Here is a 19,248-nt window from a genome sequence, read left to right as displayed (position 1 = left end):
CATTGATTGATATGGTATAAAAGAACCTTAATGGATTAGATTATCATGTATTTGTCATTTAGGAATATATGCTAGAATAACCATACTCGCTTCTAGTTAAACACTTCTAGTTAAAAACTTTTTATACCAGAGGTGGGATTTTTGTCTTTTTTTTCCCTTAGAATTGGGTTTTTCCCTCTCCAGTGTCCCTGAGAAGGACCATCTTGGTGACAGCTGCCCCAGCTATATCATCTCTTGTTGTAATTTTCAAAAGTGCAAGGGGGATGGTGAGACCAAAATGTTTGAGAACCGTTGCTAAAAGTAATAATTAATACTTAGCATACGGAATAAATAAAACCTCTGTATTTCTTATTGAAGAATAACAATCAGACAATGTTTTGTGTGTAGCTAAGATCCAAATTTAATTCATTTATCCTACATTTATTTATCAATATACAGCCAACAAGTATTTATTAAACTTCTGTTATGTACTAGAAGTTAGAAAGTTAGTTAGGAAGTAGAATGAGAAAGAGAAAAATGAAGCAGGATATATCTATAGGGGTCTTATACTCTTATTACTCCATTAACAAAAATAACATGAGCACATGTAAATTCTTACTGTGTGCACAGCACTGTGCCTTATGAGGCATTGTGAATAATTGGATATTGTGATGTAAGGCAAGAAAAAGCAAAAAAAAAAAAAGAGGCAGCATTAAATGCATCTATTAAATGCATCTGTGTATATGCATTAGAGGAAGCCAATTTAAGCCAAAGGGAATACAATATTACTTTATTTCATTTTTACACCTGCAGCTAGCTTCACATCTTGCAGCAACTACCTTATGATTGCATGAAGCAATACGTACAGCATCTGGACAGTTAATAGCAACATCAACGTAGGGACATGGATTGGCTGAAAAACAAACATATTTGAATAAATAGGACATTATTCATAGAAGGAGAAAATCCATTTCAATATAAAAACCATTTTGACATATCTACTGTGTTCCAGGCATTGTGCCCAGCATTGGTAATTCCAATTGAAAATTAAATAAGCAACACATGTTTGTATTTATAATATACACACATATACATAAATTTATACACATATATATGTACAAGGATAAGGGATATCCTGTGGAAATAAACAGATATGGGATCATACAGAACCCAAATGAGATAAAATTTTAGTCTAGTTTTGAAGAGCATGGGATCGATGTAATGTTTTGAGAGGCTGGCCTTAATGAGGAGAGATATCATATCCCCTGAGACTGGAGATAAGGTGGAAAGAATAACTAAAAATATACAGAAGTTTGGGGATATGTAGAGGGTAGAAATGATCACTCAGAATAGATGGATTCAATCATTTCAGTAAAATATGCGAGACTATCTTGTGAGAGGGAAGAATAGACTTAGAATGGGTACCTTGAACCTTGTATGGAACATGATATCAATTATAGATGATTAGAATTATCACTATATGGTTGGGCAGAGCCAACATAAAAATGACAATTTTACCTAAAGTAATCTATTTATTTGATGCCATCCCAATTAAATTACCAAAAATATTTTATTGAGCTAGAAGAAAGTAAAATTCATTTGGAAGAACAAAAGGTCCAAAATATCAAAGGAATTAATGAAAAAAATTAAATGAAGGAGCTTTAGATATAATAGATCTTCATCTATACTATAAGGCAGTAATTATCAAAACAATGTGGTATTGACGAAAGCATACAAAGGTAGATCAGTGGAACAGAGTATATATACAATACACAGTGGTAATTGATTATAGTAACCTTGTGTTTGACAAATGTAATGATTTAAGCTTTTGGATAAGAATTAGCTATCTGGTAAAAATTGTCAGGAAAACTAGAAAGCAATCTGACAGAAATTGGGTATAGACTAATATCTTATGCTTTTTACCAAGATAAGGTCAAAATAGATACATGACTTAGATGTAAACGGAGATATAAGAAAATTGGAAGAAAGTGGAACATATTACCTATCAGACTTGTGGATAGGAAAATCTATGGATAAAGAAGAGACAGAGAACGTTGTGGAATATAAAATGGATAATATTGATCGCATTAAAGTAAATGGTTTTGTACAAAGGACACCAGTGTAGCTAAGATTAGAAAGAAAGCAGAACACTGGGAATGGTCTTTATAGACAGTTTCTCAAATAGAGATCTCATGTCTCAAATATATAAAGAACTTTGTCAAATTTAAAAGAATATGAATCATTTCCTTAATGATAAATGGTCAAAGGTTATGAACATGCAGTTTTTTTAATGAAGAAATCAAAGCTGTATCAAAGTCATAAAACTGATAAAACTGTATCAAAGTCATATAAAATCCTCTAAATCATTATGAATTAGAGAAATACGAATTGTAACAATTTTGAGATTTCATCCCACATCTATTGGATTGACTAAAATGATAAAGTGGAAAATGACAAATGTTGGAAAGGATATAAGACAATTGGGACATTAATACAGTGTTGGTTGAATTGTAAACTAACCTAATCATTTTGGAGAACAATGTGGAATTATGCCCAAAGTGTTGTGAAAGTATGTATGCTCTTTGACACAACAATACCATTAGGTCTATTCCAAAAGGTGATCAAGGAAAAGAACTTATAAGTTCTAAAATATTTGTAACAGCTCTTGTTGTGGTGGCAAAGAACTTGAAATTGAAGGGATGTCAATCAATTGGAGAATGGCTAGACAAGTTGTGTTATATGGTTGTAATGAATGCTACTGTGCTGTAAAAAATGATCAGTTGGTTGATTTTAGAAAAAAAATCCTGAAAGACTTGCATGAAATAATGAAGAGTGAAATGAACATAAGCAAAAGAATATCATATACAGTAACAACAATGGTGTTCAAAGAATAATGACTAAGTAATTCTGAGTATTATTCAAATTATTGAGTATTACTGAAATGAACTACAAAGGACCTGTGAAGGAAGATAGTATTCCCCTCCAGAGATAGAATTTATAAAGAGAAGTATGCATAGTATGGTTTCACGTGTGTGTGTGTGTGTGTTTGTGTGTGTGTGTGTTTGTATGAAATGGTGGCCTTCTCTAGTTCAGGGTGGGAATGGAGGGAAAGAAATAGTTCAAAACTTAAAGTGCAATAAAATTAATTAAATAAAAAAACAATGATTGTTACACAGTGGTCAAGGTCCATTTAAAAAAATCGTCAGTCAACCAAAAAATATTTCTTAACTGTCCCCTTTGTTTTAGAAGTTGGCCAAGATGGAATACAACATATTCCTTGATAAACAAATAGAGTAATAATAAGCAAATATATACAAAATATATGCAAAATTATTTAAAGGGCACATAACCTTTGTAGGAGTCATAAAATAGCACTTGAAGGAGGTGGCTCATAGTCCTTTAAGCACCTAGCTGCTTCAAGGGGTTGGAAGAGGTGGTCATGAAAAAGAAGACCATTTCAATAATAGGTCAAAGGATTGTAGATTTAATGCTGGAAAAGAACTTAGAAGACATTGTGTCCAACCTTCTCATTTTACATATGAGGAAACTGAGACCCAGAAATGTTAAGTGTTTTAAAAGGTGAAAAAGTTCAGATTCAGAGAATTTAAATGTTGTGTCCATTTTTACAGAGTAAGTAAATATTGGGGGCAGAATTTAAACAAAGAATTTCCTTACTGTATGCCTAATACTCTATCCACCACATACCATGTTAGCTTTTAACAGATTGTTATAGGAATAGTTTGGTGAAAGACAAGGGCCTTTGTTAGGAACACTGACCAGACCAAAATAACTTAATTTCCTTTTTGGAAAAGGTAACTAGACTGAAAGTTTAGGACATTGCTGTAGATATAGTTTGTCTAGATTTTAGCAGAGTATTTTTAAATCTCTCATGGTGTTTATAAACAAAATGGATATATTGGACCTTTTTGAATTATTAGACCCAAGGAGTAATCTACAATAGGTTTAACAAATGAAATAATTTTCCTCTACAAAACGAAAGAGGTAATAATCCTCTAATAGCAATATGGCAGAGTAAAGTCTTGGACTGTAGTCACTAATACTCTGTTTAGATCTTTCCACAGTTACTGTGAACCCCTGAGCAAGTGTCAGTTTTTCTCATTCTCAGCTTCTTAATATGTAACATGGGAATAATAATAGCACCTATATCACAGAGATGTCAAGATGTGAAGTGCTTTGCAATCATTAAAGCACTATATAAATAATAATTACTTTTGGGTTTTATGATGATGATGTTGAATTGGAGAGAAATCTCTAGTGAAGTATTCTGATGATTTCTATTTGGCTCTCTGCTATTAAACATGTTCATCAAGGACTTGAAGACAAAGCTTATTATATTATCAGATATTATATGACTGCATCACAGAATTGGAATGGAATGATTGACCAAATCTAAGATGAAATTAAATATGGATATATGTGAACTTCAGTTCAAAGAATCAATTGCAGAAAACCAAACTGGTCAAGGGGTAAGGGTTACTGAGTTAAGATTAACTTGTCAAAAGTTTTAATTGAAAATGTATGAATAGGTATGAAGAAGAATGTGAGTCAGTAAGGTGATATGGAAGCCAAAAAATGCATCTTGGTTTGCATTGAGAATGGACAATTTACCAAAGCAGCATGAAGGATAACATCCCTATACAGATCAAAAGGGGTGATAAACATATGGCCAGTTACTTCTTTAATATTTTGTTTATGGCAGCCATATTTTTAAAAATTATGTCATAAAGTTGAAGTGCGTCCATTGGAGGGTAATCACGATAGTTAAAGGACTGATTAACATACTATGTGAGACTCATTTGAAGAACTTTGGGAACCTTTAACCAAAATTTTAGATGTTTTAAGAAGGACAGGATAACTATTCACGTATTTATAGGTTTTTGATGTGGAAATAGAGCGAAACTTGTTCTCCTCAGCCTGGGAAGGAGAACAAGGAGCAACTGGTGAATGTTTTAAAGAAACACGTTTTGGTTCTATTTAAGATGAAAAAACAAAACAAAACAAGATTCTAACAATTAGAATAGTCACCAGGTGGTATGGTGGTAGCAGTTTCTTAGGTTTTCAGGATGAGCCTGGATTACCTTTTGTCAAGGATTTTTCAGAGGGCATTCTTGATTATATACCATTTGGACTAGACAGTCTCTAAAGTCCTTTCCAATTATGTGATTCTATAAGATTATGTGGTCCTGAGACACTAGAGTCCATGAAATTCCCAGTCATTGTTTTGGGTCAAAGTATTATAGCTCCAGAAAGTTAGTCCAAGTGTCCACAAGGAAGAAGGGCATGTTAAATCATTACTACTCATTGTCTTTAGTATTGATTATTTTTATCATGTTAACTAGCTGAGAATTCATAAATAAGAGTCAAGTACTATAAGAGAGATAGAAGCCAAGAAAAAAAAAACTCTGGTAGAAAAGCTGAAAATAAGGGCTGCTACTAGGGGAATGGGAGATAAATGTCTAAGATCAGAGTACATACAATGTGCAGAAAGAGGGTGCTTGTAGGTTGGAGAATAGTGTCTGAAAGGACATGAGAAGGAAAGTATATGACTGGAAAAGCAGGACCAAACCAACACTTATTTCCTTAATTATTTTGTTAGCCTTGCTTATAGGACCAAAAATTTGTCAGTAAAGTGAGATGTAGGAATCTAGTTCAACTTTCCATTCTATTACAGGATCATAGATATAGAACAAAAAGAGACCTTACAGTCCATGTAGTACAACCACCTCATTTTAAAGATTTAGAAAATGAGGCCCATGGAATTTAAATGATTGATCAACAGAACACACAGAATAGATATCAGAGGTGGGATTTGAACCCAGGCCTTCTGATTCCAGAACTAGTGCTTTTTATGTTAAAGAATTACCTCAGGGGCCGAGCCAAGATGGCAGAATGAAAGCAGTGACTTGCTTGAGCTCTCCTCCAAACCCCTCCAAATACTCATAAAAAATGGCTCTAAACAAATCCTGAAGCAGCAGAACACACAAAAAGACAGAGTGAAACAAATTTCCAGCCCAAGACAACCTGGATGATGATCAGAAAGGTGTATCGCCAGGAGCAGCACAGCGCGTGCGCACACTGCAGAACCTGGAGCAGGCCTCAGAGGACTGAATCTCGGGCAGCTGTGGTGGTTTCCAGACTCCTCAATCCACGAATGCCAAAGACAACTTAGAAGGTCAGTGGGAAAAGTCTGTTTCTGTCAGTGCTGAGACAGGAAGGTGGGGTTTCAGCACCATTCCCCAAGAGCGGCCCTGGGGGGGCAGCTGCTTCCCGAGCTTCTGGCTCACAGACTGAGGGGGAATCCAGTGGCTGATCAGAGAGGGATTGCAGGGATCTCTTTGCCAGTGCTGAGGCAGGAATCTCTTGCTTTGCCCTTTGGATCTGGGTCACAGTTCTGGCGGTGCTGGGGTGAGGAGGAATGCTGGCATGGTAGCTTGAGTGGCTGTGGAGAGGAACCCTCCTCACAGTTACAGGACAGAAAGGAATACTTGTGGTCACAGGCCAGGAAAGGAGTAAACACCTCCCCTTATCATACCACCTTGGAAGAACTGAAAATTTACAGGTCCCTACAAGTATCTCTGAAAACAGCTGTACAAACCCCTGAAGCTTGGGACAGTACATTCTCCACATTGGAAGCAGACTCTTACCTTAACAAAGAGTTTAAAACTCAAGTAATTGGCTGGGATCATGAGCAAGCAGCAAAAAGAGTCAGACTATAATCTTACTTTGGTGAAAAAGAAGATCAAAATATACAACCAGAAGAAGACAACAAAGTCAAAGCTCCTACATCCAAAGCCTCCAAGAAAAAATATGAATCAGTCCCAGGCCTTGGAAGAGCTCAAAAGGGATTTTGAGAAGCAAGTAAGGGAAGTAGAGGAAAAACTGGGAAGAGAAATGAGAGTGATGCAAGAAAATCATGAAAAACAAGTCAACAGCTTGCTAAAGGAGACCCAAAAAAATACTGAAGAAAATAACACCTTAAAAAATAGCCTAACCCAAATGGCAAAAGAGGTCCAAAAAGCCAATGAGGAGAAAATGCCCTAAAAAGAAAAATTGGCCAAATGGAAAAGGAAGTCCAAAAGCTTACTGAAGAAAATACTTCCTTAAAAATTAGAATAGAGCAATTGGAAGATAGTGACTTTATGAGAAATCAGACACAGTAAACAAATCCAAAAGAATGAAAAATTAGAAAACAATGTGAAATATCTCATTGGAAAAACAACTGACCTGGAAAATAGATCCAGGAGAGAGAATTTAAAAATTATTGGACTATCTGAAAGCCATGATCAAAAAAAGAGCCTAGACATCATCTTTCAAGAAATTATCAAGGAAAACTGCCCTGATATTAGAACCAGAGGGCAAAATAGAAATTGAAAGAATCCACAGATCTCCTCCTGAAAGAGATCCCCAAAGGAAAACTCCTAGGAATATTGTAGCCAAATTCCAGAGTTCCCAGGTCAAGGAGAAAATATTACAAGCTGCCAGAAGGAAACATTCAAGTACTGTGGAAACACAATCAGGATAACACAAGATTTAGCAGCTTCTACATTAAAGGACCGCAGGGCATGGAATATAATATTCCAGAGGGCAAAGGAGATAGGATTACAACCAAGAATCACCTACCCAGCAAAACTGAGTATAATCCTTCAGGGGAAAAAATGGTCATTCAGTGAAATAGAGGACTTTCAAGCATTCTTGATGAAAAGACCAGAGCTGAATAGAAAATTTGACTTTCAAATACAGGACTCAGTGGAACATGAAGAGGTAAACAGGAAAGAGAAATCATAAGAGACTTATTAAGATTGAACTGTTTACATTCCTGCATGGAAAGATGATATTTATAACTCATGAGACCTTTGTCAGTATTAGGGTAGTTGGAGGAAAAAAATTATATGTATGTATAGTAGATAGATAGGGCACAGGGTGAGTTGAAGATTAAGGGTCATATCTGGAGAATAAAATTAAGGGATGAGAGAGGATTATACTCAGAGAAGAAGAAAGGGAGAGGTAGAATGGGGTAAATTATCTCACAAAAAAAAACAGAAAAGAAAAGTCTCTTACAGAGGGAAACGGGGAAGGTGAGAGAATGAGTGAATCTTATTCTCATAGGATTTGGCTTAAGGAGGGAATAACATACACATTCAATTGGGTATGGAAATCTGTCTTACCCTACAGGAAAATAGGGGGAGAAGGGGACAAGAGAGCAGGGGATGATAGAGAGGAGGGCAGATTGGGAAAGGGGTAATCAGAAGAAATACTTCTGAGGAGGGACAGGGTCAAAAGAAAGAATAGAATAAATGGGAGGGCAGGATAGGATTAAGGGAAATAGAGTTAGTTTTTCACAACATGTCTACTGAAGTGTTTTGCATAACTGCACATGTACAACCTATATTGAGTTGCTTGCCTTTTCAATGAGGGTGGGTAGGGAGGAAGAGAGAAAATTTGAAACCTAAAGTTTTAAAAACATATGTTTAAAAAAATTTTCACATGCTACTGGGAAATAAGAAATACAGGAAATGGGGTACAGAAGTCTATCCTGTCCTACAGGAAAATAGAAGGGGAAGGGGATAAGAGAAGGGGAGAAAGATAGAAGAGAGGACAGACTAGGGGAAGGGTATATTCAGAATGCATGCCATCTTGGGGTGGGAGGAGGGGGGAGATGGGGTATAAATTTGGAATTCAAAAACTTGTGGGAGTGAATATTGAAAGCTAAAAATAAATTTATATTAAAAAATAAATCTATAACCTTATAAAAAAAAAGAATTACCTCAGTCTCTTAGTAAACATGTGAGTGGGAAGGGTGCTGCTAGTGCTTCCCACAGGTAACCTGATTAAACGACCCAAAAATGTGGAAAGTAAAACTGCTCAATAATAATGAGTTACAGATGTTTTTGGGATGTCATTGGCTTAGTGATCAATCATTCTCTTTAAATTTTCTTGATTTGGAAAACTTACTGCAGAGTTTGTTTTCACATTGGCCAGGGCAGTCTCCACATGGGATCCCCTTCTTATAAGGTGTAGTAAAAGTTGCAGGATTATTTCCCCTAGAAAATCAAATAACTAGAATGATTTAGTCCCAGTCATGTCTAAGGGTTACTCATTGTTGGCAGAAAATGCCTTCTATCCTAAAGAGAAAAATCCACATAATCATATGAGCAATCTTTCATATATAATGTGGATGTTAAAATTCACAAAATCTTGCAGAGTGAGATTTCTCCATTTTTTTTAATGTGACCCACAAACACTATTATATGTGACTTGGTTTGAGTTTATGTTTTAATTTGATGCTCAGGTTTCCATTCTCTCCTTCAAAACACATTTGCAAATTATGGAATCCTAGGTACAAGGTGATATTTACTATCGATTCGACAAGAAAGCCAAACAAACCCACAGCACATTATAGTCTCTACAGTACTTCATTTAGCTGTTCACAATGGAAAGAAGATGACTGTTTTGAAACTGAGACACTTTTGTAAGGTGATTTGATATACAGTGGAACATGGGTAGCTCTACTTCTTTGTATAGATAGCTTGTACTTATAGGCAGAAAAGTTGCCTTTGTGGAATGAATTAAGGGGAACTGCTTCCCCTGAAATAGTTAACTGAAGGAGAAGTTTGTTTCAAATATCTCTGATAAGGATTTTTAATCCAAGACATAGAGACAATTAACATGTGTGTATAAAAGTAAAAGCCATTTCCAAATAAATAAGTGATGAAAGGATATGAACAGGCCTTAGATGAAGTATTTGAACTACCAATTACCATATGAAAGAATGCTTCAAATCACAAGTCATATCAAAATAGGCATACTAGGCAAAAAAGGCATATCAAAATAATCCTGAGATTTTACCTCAGACCTAGTAAATCAGCAAAGATTAAAAAAAAAGAGTGGAAATACAGGCACACAAATGCATTGCTGTTGGGGTTGTGAATTTGTATAACCATTCTGGAAAGCAATTAAGAATTATGCAAATAAAATAGTTAAAATCATGGAGGGATGGGGAACCTGCAGTCTCAAGGCCACATGTGGCCCTCTAGATCCTCAAGTGTTGCCCTTTTACTGAATCCAAACTTCACAGAACAAATCTCCTTAATAGATAGATTTGTTTTGTAAAACTTGGACTCAGTCAAAAGGCTGTATCCAAGGACCTAGAAGGCCACATGTGGCTTTGAGGCTTTAGGTTCCCCTGCCCTGGTTGGTGGAGAGATTCAGATGCTAGACATATATTCCAAGGAAGTAATTTACAATTTGAAAAGTTCAACATATACCAAAATATGTATAGCAGAACTTTTTGTATCAGCAAAGATATGGAAACAAAGTAGACACTCAGTTATCAAAGAATGGCAAAACAAATTATAGTATATGAACGTGATGTAATACTACTTTGCTATATGAAACAATAATTATGAATACAGAGAATCATGGAAAAATTTACACAAGGACAGATATAAAATAAAGTGAGCCAAGAAAATAATATATCCAATGAATATAACAATGTAAGTGATAAATACAACAATAACAACCACAAAATAATACAAACTGAATATTATAAAAAGTATAAAAAATCTCTAGTGAAGAGATATGAAAAAAAATCATTCTTTGCAGTACACAAATGTGTAGTACTGTATATAACATCTGCATTTTTATGTGTTGATTGTTTTTGGTGAGTTTCACCTTTTTCTTTGTCTTTGTGGGAGAGAGCAAAGGAAATAGGGAGACAGTAGTATCAAACTCAGATAGAAGCAGATCTCTGTTGGCTTCATATTGACTAGGAAAACTACAAATTAATGTTAATATTTTATTGTATTTTTTATTTTTTAGATATTTCCCAACTACATTTTAATCTGACAATGGAAAGGGACCTTGAATTTTATATCTCTGAATTCAAAGCAATGTAAAAACAAAAGATAGCAATAAAAATACTTTTTCAAAAGAAAAAAAAATACTTCTCCTGACCAATACCCTTTCCAGGATTCTTAATCTTTTCTTACTCTTTTGATTCAAGCTTTGAAGCCCCTTGTTAAAATGAAAATAAGGCAATTTGTTATCTGTAAAGCTATTGTAAGCCCTAATACCTAAAATAATGATCCTCATACTATGCTTAAGTTCAATGTGGGGTGAGAATGGTTTATGGCATGAAATCCACATGTTTTTTGAGTTGGTAGGGACAACATGATGACCTAGAAGATTAGGTGGACAAATGGTGAGTGTAGCAGTGGTACAAGAGATGGAAGGATACAGAAAACCGATCTTGCGCACTTCATAATTTTTCACCCTAGGGTCAATATTCCCCAAAGCAAATGGAGAGAGCAGAAATTACCCTTGGATTGACTTTCTTTTGTAAATTTGTTCTATTCACAGAAGTAACAAGAGTTTCTTGCAAATCAGTAAACTCTAATTCCAGAACTTGTATTATAGTTAGCTCAGACTATTTAGACAATGCAGCTGATGCCTCCTTCTGTTTGGCCATGGAAACATATAATCAGATAGAATAAAACATATTGGTCAATCAGAGGCCTGATAGTATGTTGTAATAGAAGATCTTCTAGTCAGGATCTTTTATATGTGTCTGGCTGAGATTCTTCAGAAAAGAAGACACTGTCAGGAAGTAAGGTGGATATTAGGAGGTACAAGGGGAAAGTGAAGAAAGAAGAGGGTCTTGTTCTACAGACCATGAATATACCTAATTGCTTATTAGTAGCCTAAATCATGTGCATATATAGATGTCTTGATATGGCTCCCGTTTGTCTTTCTGTACTACAAAACTAAAAGAAAAGCAACAGTTATGATGATGTCATTAATATTATTATTATTACTATTAATAATAGTAATTTCTGGGAATTAGTGTTTTCTGTATTTAGGACCTGGGGACCTGAGTTCAAATCTAAGCTTTGAGATTTTCAGGAAGTTACTAACTTCTCTATTCCTTGGTATCATTGACAGGAAAATGATTAAACATGAAAAGACAATCCCTAAGGTTCAATCCGTTCCCAGAAATATGAACCTATTTAAGGGTAAATTTAATAGCCAAGAAGTAAAAGAATCATGATTAAGCATCCTGGGAAGTCTATTTGTTATCTGTTGAATCATCAATGCATGCTTTACAAAAATAACCTCCTACCCTGAAAAGAAATGTTAATTTGAATTTCACTTTTGCAATAATTAAAAGGGTAAATTGTGATGCTTTAGATGGATAAACTGTTAAGAACTTCTAAGTATAAATTTATACATACCCATGACAATAGTGGCATGTATAGAAGTATTTAAATATCTGTTGATTGGGGCAATGAGCAACACCACAGCCAATCATATAAGACGTGGACCAAACAGTCTGAAAGGAAAAAAAAAAAAGCAATGTGGTTATCAAATTTAAGTACATTTCTAAATACATTTTTTTAAAAGCATGAATTCTAACATGCCAGTGTTTTTTTTAAAAAAATCATTTTGAGTCTTCAGGTGCTTTAAAAATAGCCTATATGAGAAAGTCATGAAAATTGGCCTTTGCTCATATTCTCAGGCCTTGTAATCCATCTACCTTTAACCAAAGGAAATCAAACAGAAGGAAAGAAAACAACTTGGAAGCCAACAAAGAATTAGATGATTCATTTCTTTAAAATTTTCTTTTTTATTTTTATGGGAATTTGATGGACCTGCATATTTTTTTTTTGGTGAGGCAATTGGGGTTAAGTGACTTGCCCAGGGTCACACAGCTAATAAGTGTCAAGTGTCTGCTTTGAGACCAGATTTGAACTCAGGTTCTCCTGACTCCAGAGCCAGTGCTCTGTCCACTGTGCCACCTAGCTGACCTATGGAACTGTATTTCAAAATTTTGGGAAGATAGTGCCTGATTTTCTGCCTGGACAATTATTAGGAAACAGAGTAAACCACATATGTTAAAGCTCACTGCACTCAAAACTCCAGTCCCTTTTTGTTGATTGACAAGGTGACGGTTCTTGAGAGTAACTGTCACTGAATAAGCACACATTTCACTCAATAGAGAAACATCTTTAATGACAACTATCCAGCATGTAGACTATCAGGTATATTTCTTTCTCAGTAATGAACACAATAACTTATTAATAATTAGATTTCTATAAATCAAGAATCTAATCTTTAACAATAACACCCAAGCATCCCTGAAAAGGCAATGGAAATAGGTTATCAGTTAATACTCATCCTGGACCCAGCAGACCAACCATACTGTCATCAAAGAAGAGTAAAGATAGGAAGAGAGCTGATATTCTGCTGAGAAGTAGAAGACAAGAAGTACTAGCCACTCACTTCTCTTCCTATACCCAGTAGGTAATATTAAAGGAGTCCAAACTGGTTTCCACAGAACATTCCCTCTTCCATTCAGCCATATGACTTGTGTTGGGGCCTACTTTTCCAAGGAAATGTTTTATATCTTCTTGTATTTTTTTTGACATTTTTGGTTTTGTTTGATTGGTTCTTGATGCCCCATGGAGTCATTAGCTTCCACCCACCTGCCAATTCTAAATTTTTAGGAGTAATTTTCTTTGGTTAGCTTCTTTACCTCATTTTCTATTTGGTCAATTCTACGTTTTAAGGACTTATTTTCTTCAGTAAATTTTTGTACATCTTTTTCCATTTTTTATGCTTCCTTTATCAAGCTGTTGATTCTTTTTTCATGATTCTCTTGCATCATTCTCATTTCTTTTCCCAATTTTTCTTCCTCCTTATTTGATTTCCAAAGTTCTTTCTGAGCTCTTCTAGGAGTTCTTTTTGGGCCTGAAGTCAATTCTCATTTTTTTTGAGGCTTTGAATAAAGGAGTTTTCATGTTGTTGCCCTCCTCTGAATTCGTGTTTTGATCTATAGTCATTTATCTATAATATATATATATATACATGCATACATACATACATACATACATATACACACACATACACACACATATAGTATATATGTATGTATATGTATAATATATGTGTGTGTATATATATGTATGTATATGTATGTATATGTGTATATGTGTGTGTATATATATGTACATCTATATCTATATCTATATCTATATCTATATCTATATCTATATCTATATCTATATCTATATCTATATCTATATCTATATCTATATCTATATCTATATCTATATCTATATCTATATCTATCTATATCTATATCTATATCTATATCTATATCTATATCTGTATATCTATCTATATCTATATCTATCTATCTATCTATCTATCTATCTAGTTATATGTAGTCAAGTTCTTTTTTTGTTTGTTTGTTTGTGTTTTTTTGGTCATTTTCCTCAGCCTATTCAATTTATTTTTAAAGTTGAGCTCTGCTCCTGGGGTGGAAGGGGCGCTGTCCCAAGTTTTTTGTGCCAGGGACTTCAGGCTCTGGCTGATAATCTACTGTTTTGTAAATGCCTCAGGGGACCTTGCTACCCACCCGAAGCATTGCTGGGGGAAGTCTGGAAATGCAGAGAGCCTTTCCTAGTTTCTCTAATTGCTAGTGCTTTTCTCTGTATGATTCCCTTCAATCGACTTCAAATGAATGTTTTACATATGTTTTACATGTTCAATGTGCTTTCCCCATTAGAAGGCAGAATCTTTGATGGCAGTGATAAAGTTCACTTTTTCTTTGTGTTTAGTACAAAGCCTGGCACATAGTAAATGGCTGTTAATTGCATTATTGGTGGCCTTTTTTGGTCACTTTACTCTCTCAAATTAACCTGCTTTGTTTTCTTAAATCAACAAACGCTAAATACTTTGGACTTGCCAAACACTGTATTACGTACTAGGATAAATAGAAAGTTAAATAAGATAACCTTTAAGACTGGTTAAGACAGAGACACTAATGATTATAATATAAAATAGAAAAAAATGAGAATTCACAATACAAGTGCAACATTTAATGCAAAATGAAGGTACCATTATGTAAACAGTCCATTTGTTGCCAATTTGAATTGGTTGGGTCCCCAAAGGGCAGCTACTACTACTCTCAGATAACATGGTAAAGACAATTAATACAGAGCCTCCTACTAAGAAGCTGGTTTATTCCTTCCCACAAATACACACAGCAGCCATGGGAAGAGTAGGCTTAAACTTTGACCATAACAGTAGGGAGGCACACATATAAGAAATATGTTTGACAAGGTGTAACTCACATCACCTGCTCTGCAAGTCCTTCTCTCTATGTAGAGACCTCCAGCAGAATGCTTGTTGGTGTTATTTGTTCATCCTTTGTTTCAAAGAGGACCAATGACTTCACAAGCATGCTGTCCTGACTTTTGAATTAGATTTGAGCCCGGCAGAGCTGTGCAAATTCATCAACCTCACACTCTCTCCTCCAGAGTCATCAGAGTTCAGTGGCAAGACCAGTCTCTCTGTTTTGAGAATTTAGATAACTTTCTTTCAAATACATGTTCTGAGATAATTGGCTTGGAGGCAGAGTAATGATTATTGAATTTAGGGTATTGTGGTCCATCAGATTATATTTGCACATGATTTCTCTTAGAGTCTTAAAGATTATAAATATCAAAGTTAGAAATCGTGGTATTGGGGACTATGGGGAGGTTACAACTACTGAGTTCATATGTAAGAAAAATGTGAACTTTTTGAATTTTTAACTCAGAAAATATTGATGAATCAATTATCGTTAGGTGACTATGATTTGAGGAATTGGAAGATATGAGAAGCTTTGAAAAGGATCTTTAGGAAAAGATAGAAGGAAAAAGCAGGAATAACAAACTAAGAGCAGAAGGATTTGTAAGAAGCAGCAAACAGAAGAGTTAGAAGACTTCCTGGTGAGATGTCTCACTCTTTAGCTGCTTTACTGAGAACGTGCTGATTAGAAAAGAGGCCTGGCTTTGCCAAGGATTTGCTGAGTGGAAGAGAGTCTTTGTTTTGTGGATTGTCCGGTGAAAGGCTTAAGTAGCTCCCAGAAGCTCATTGGAAAGGTATTGATTTCCCTTGCTATGTGAAGAGCTATAAAAGTTTCTTATTTTAAGGAGCACTTACAGCCTGAGGGAGGCGAACCTTCTAAGAGGTGTCTATGATGCCTTCTAACTGTCCCCATTGCTTTGGGAAGGAAAAACAGAGTGGGGAAAGCTAGGCATTATACCTGTAATTTGCTGTGAAGAGAGACTTAGAGAATTAGGGAAAAATAAAGCAGAATCCTCTGCTGCTTGCAGATCTAAGGAGCTTAGCACTTCTCTGTCTAAAGGACCTATTTATCATTGGAAATAAGTAGCTATTTTTTTTTCTCCCAGCATCTTACTAAAGGCAGTTACAAGTGAAAAGAGACTGTTATTTCTTCATGAATTTGCAATAAGAGTGGTCTTCTCTACCCACAGAGAAATTAGGACTACAAGGGAAGACCTTAGCAAAGATGCTTTGTTTGATGCAGATTGTTCTTGAACAGACCAAGGGCATTGAAGCCTAGATTCAGGAGTTAAGAGTTTTCCTAGGCACATGGATTTCCCTACTTATTTAAATTCCTGTTAGGTTTCTGTAAATTTATGTCAACTCTCCCGTGGACAATCTGTGCATTGGAGAGAGAGCATGACCCAGGTGTATTACTGGATTGTTATTTTGTGATTCCTGTTTTTCCCTTTTATTGAATAAATTTTATGATTACCATTTCTTTTATCATATTGTTTAGTGAGTATTTGAAGATGAATCAAACATGACATGGTGACAGATTTTGTGTAAATAGGAAGCACACAGAATAGTAGTAGAGAATAGTAGGAGTATATTTCTCCTGTACCAAAGTCACCCTTCAGGTTGCAAGTGTACAGTTGATAGTAATAACTATGTGTTGGAGTCTTGTGGTCATCCTCTCTATCTGGTGTAGGATGGAGGGACTCATAACTGCTTATATAAGGACCAGTTGTGGTGAGTGAGCCAATGCAGAGAGAGAGAAAGAATATAACTATGTGAGTTCCACTGCCCACATGGACAGATCCAAAGCCGTGTCCATGTTATGTAATTTTGAAGAAAGAAAATATAATTTCTGACTTGAGAGAATGAAATCATAAAGGAAGAAACATTTGATATGGGTCGTGAAGAATGAATAGGATTTAAACAGGCATAGGTAAGAGGACATGCCACATATAAGACATTATGTGAGCAAAACCATAGAGGCGAGAAAGTATGGAAAATATCCAGGATATATTGAGTAATATAATACCTCTCCAAAGTTACCAGTGATCTCATAGTCACCACATCCAATGGCCTTTTCTCCATTCTCTTTCTCCTCAGTCTCTCTGGAGCATTTGACACTGTTAATCACCATCTCCTCCTTGATATTCTATTCTCTGGATTTTCAGGATGCTACTGTTTTCTGGTTCTACTCTTGCCTATCTGACTGCACATTCTCAGTCTCCTTTGCTGGATTTCTATGAATTATATCACTGAAGAGTGTCCCATGAAAATAAACCACAGATTTCTGAAATACTGAAGTAAGTAGTGAAGTGATTGGAATATATTTCTACTTTATCCACTCTTGTTGTTCAGTAGTTTTCAGTAATGTCAAACTTTTGTGACCCTATTTAGGGTTTTCTTGGCAGAGATACTGGAGTGGTTTGCCATTTCCTTCTCCAACTCATTTTACAGATGAAGAAACTGAAGCAAACAGGCTCACACAGCTAGCTAGTAAACATCTGAGGCAAAATTTGAACTTGGGGAAAATGAATCTTCCTGATTCCAGGCCCGGTACTCTTATCTACTATGCCACTCAACTTCTCTTTATTCACTCTTATCCTTAGATAAATTAAGGATTCATCACTAATCTGTATAATATAGCAATGCACATCTTACTTGAGTATAGTGACCAACATTTGATTCTGGATTTATCGGTCCATATCCATAAGTGAAGTTTTTTGACTCATCATACCACATCTGGATTGCATCTGACCATGATATGGGAAGAGAGGCAAACAGCAAATTTTCTCCAAATAAAATGTCTGGAAGTATAGAAATGTCAGGGTCATACAATTTACAATTGGAAAAAAATGTAAGCTATTTGGGAGCAAGGCTGTCATTTAATTTTATCTAATCCCATGATTTGTACATATTAGGTCCCTAATATATCCTTTTGTGGTTTGATTTGAAACAGATCTACCATACTCTTTTTTTTTTCTTTTTTCTTATTTTGCAAATACTCTATCTTACTGATATTGAAAAAGTGACGTATGATATGATCACATCAGTTACATCACTGATTATTGGTTCAGTTCTCTGTTTTTAGTGGCTAATCTGCATGGGTTCCTTTGGGACAACCATGCAATACTCCAGTTTTGTAGTTGATAGCCCAAAGGACCCAATTCACCGTACAAATATAATTGTATGTATACACACACACACGCACACACATATATGTACATGTATGTGTATATGAAATCTAGAAACATAAACATACAATAGGAAATAGAACATATTATGGTTAATATATTATCACACAAAATGTTATATAAACTATATTATACATAAAATACAAGTGAGTTATATAAATACATAAGATATATAAAGATATTAATTACATAAAAATTATATTTTTATAATATATTAATATATTCTATAACATTAAATATTTAGAAATTGGAATTAGAGAAAGTAGATCTACATGACAAAATAAGAAATGTTAGAGACAACTAAAGCAACCAATCATATCATCTAAGATCTAAATCTGGAAAGGATTTCAGATATCACCTAGGTCAACTTATTCATTTTTATAGATAATGAAATTGAAGACTGGACAAATTAAGTGGTTTGCCTGAAGTCACTCAGGTGATATGTAAGAGAGTATAGATTGAAACTCAGGTTCTCTCACTCCAAGTTCAGTACTCTTTCCTCAGTACCATACTGTCCTTGCTGAATTGCTAGACCTGGGACTTGGTGAGACTCTCTCTCTCTCTCTCTCTCTCTCTCTCTCTCTCTCTCTCTCTCTCTCTCTCTCTCTCTCTCCATCTCTTTCTGTTCTCTATCTCTCTGTCTTTCTAGCCTCTGAGTATCTGTGTGCCTTATCTTGAGTTGAACTAAAGTCCACTTTGGTATGGTGTTAAGGGAAAGCATCATTACTGTATTAGAACTTTCACGTTACGTGAGTGAACCTAGTCATCACATACCTTGAAAACATATATCAACTGAATTCTCTAAAAATATTTTTTCAACTGCGTTTATCATTATTATGATGATTTTATTAAGATCATTATTCTACTGTTGTTCTTATCAATTACAGTGAATAGAGAGTATGCTTTTATGCTGCTTACCTACCTAAGC

The 19,248-nt window shown here is 35.1% G+C and overlaps 1 protein-coding gene across 1 annotated transcript in view; it reads right to left on the bottom strand.

The window, feature by feature from the left end:
- Positions 1-764: 764 nt before the first annotated feature.
- The window catches only part of CRISP1 (cysteine rich secretory protein 1), a 29,666-nt gene continuing 11,182 nt past the window's right edge, over positions 765-19,248 (bottom strand). Inside the window, exons 4-7 of the mRNA XM_020993928.2 lie at positions 17,788-17,933; positions 12,231-12,328; positions 8,953-9,041; positions 765-892 (exon numbers count right to left, since the gene is read on the bottom strand). Of these exons, the coding sequence (XP_020849587.1) occupies positions 765-892; positions 8,953-9,041; positions 12,231-12,328; positions 17,788-17,933 (461 nt within the window). The remainder of the gene's footprint in view (positions 893-8,952; positions 9,042-12,230; positions 12,329-17,787; positions 17,934-19,248) is intronic.

Source organism: Phascolarctos cinereus, unplaced genomic scaffold, assembly GCF_003287225.1.
Source record: "Phascolarctos cinereus isolate Bilbo 61053 unplaced genomic scaffold, phaCin_HiC Scaffold_5;HRSCAF=322, whole genome shotgun sequence".
Classification (NCBI taxonomy): domain Eukaryota; kingdom Metazoa; phylum Chordata; class Mammalia; order Diprotodontia; family Phascolarctidae; genus Phascolarctos; species Phascolarctos cinereus.
The sequence above is the reverse complement of the archived record's forward strand: the minus strand, read 5'-3'. Positions and strand labels throughout refer to the sequence as shown.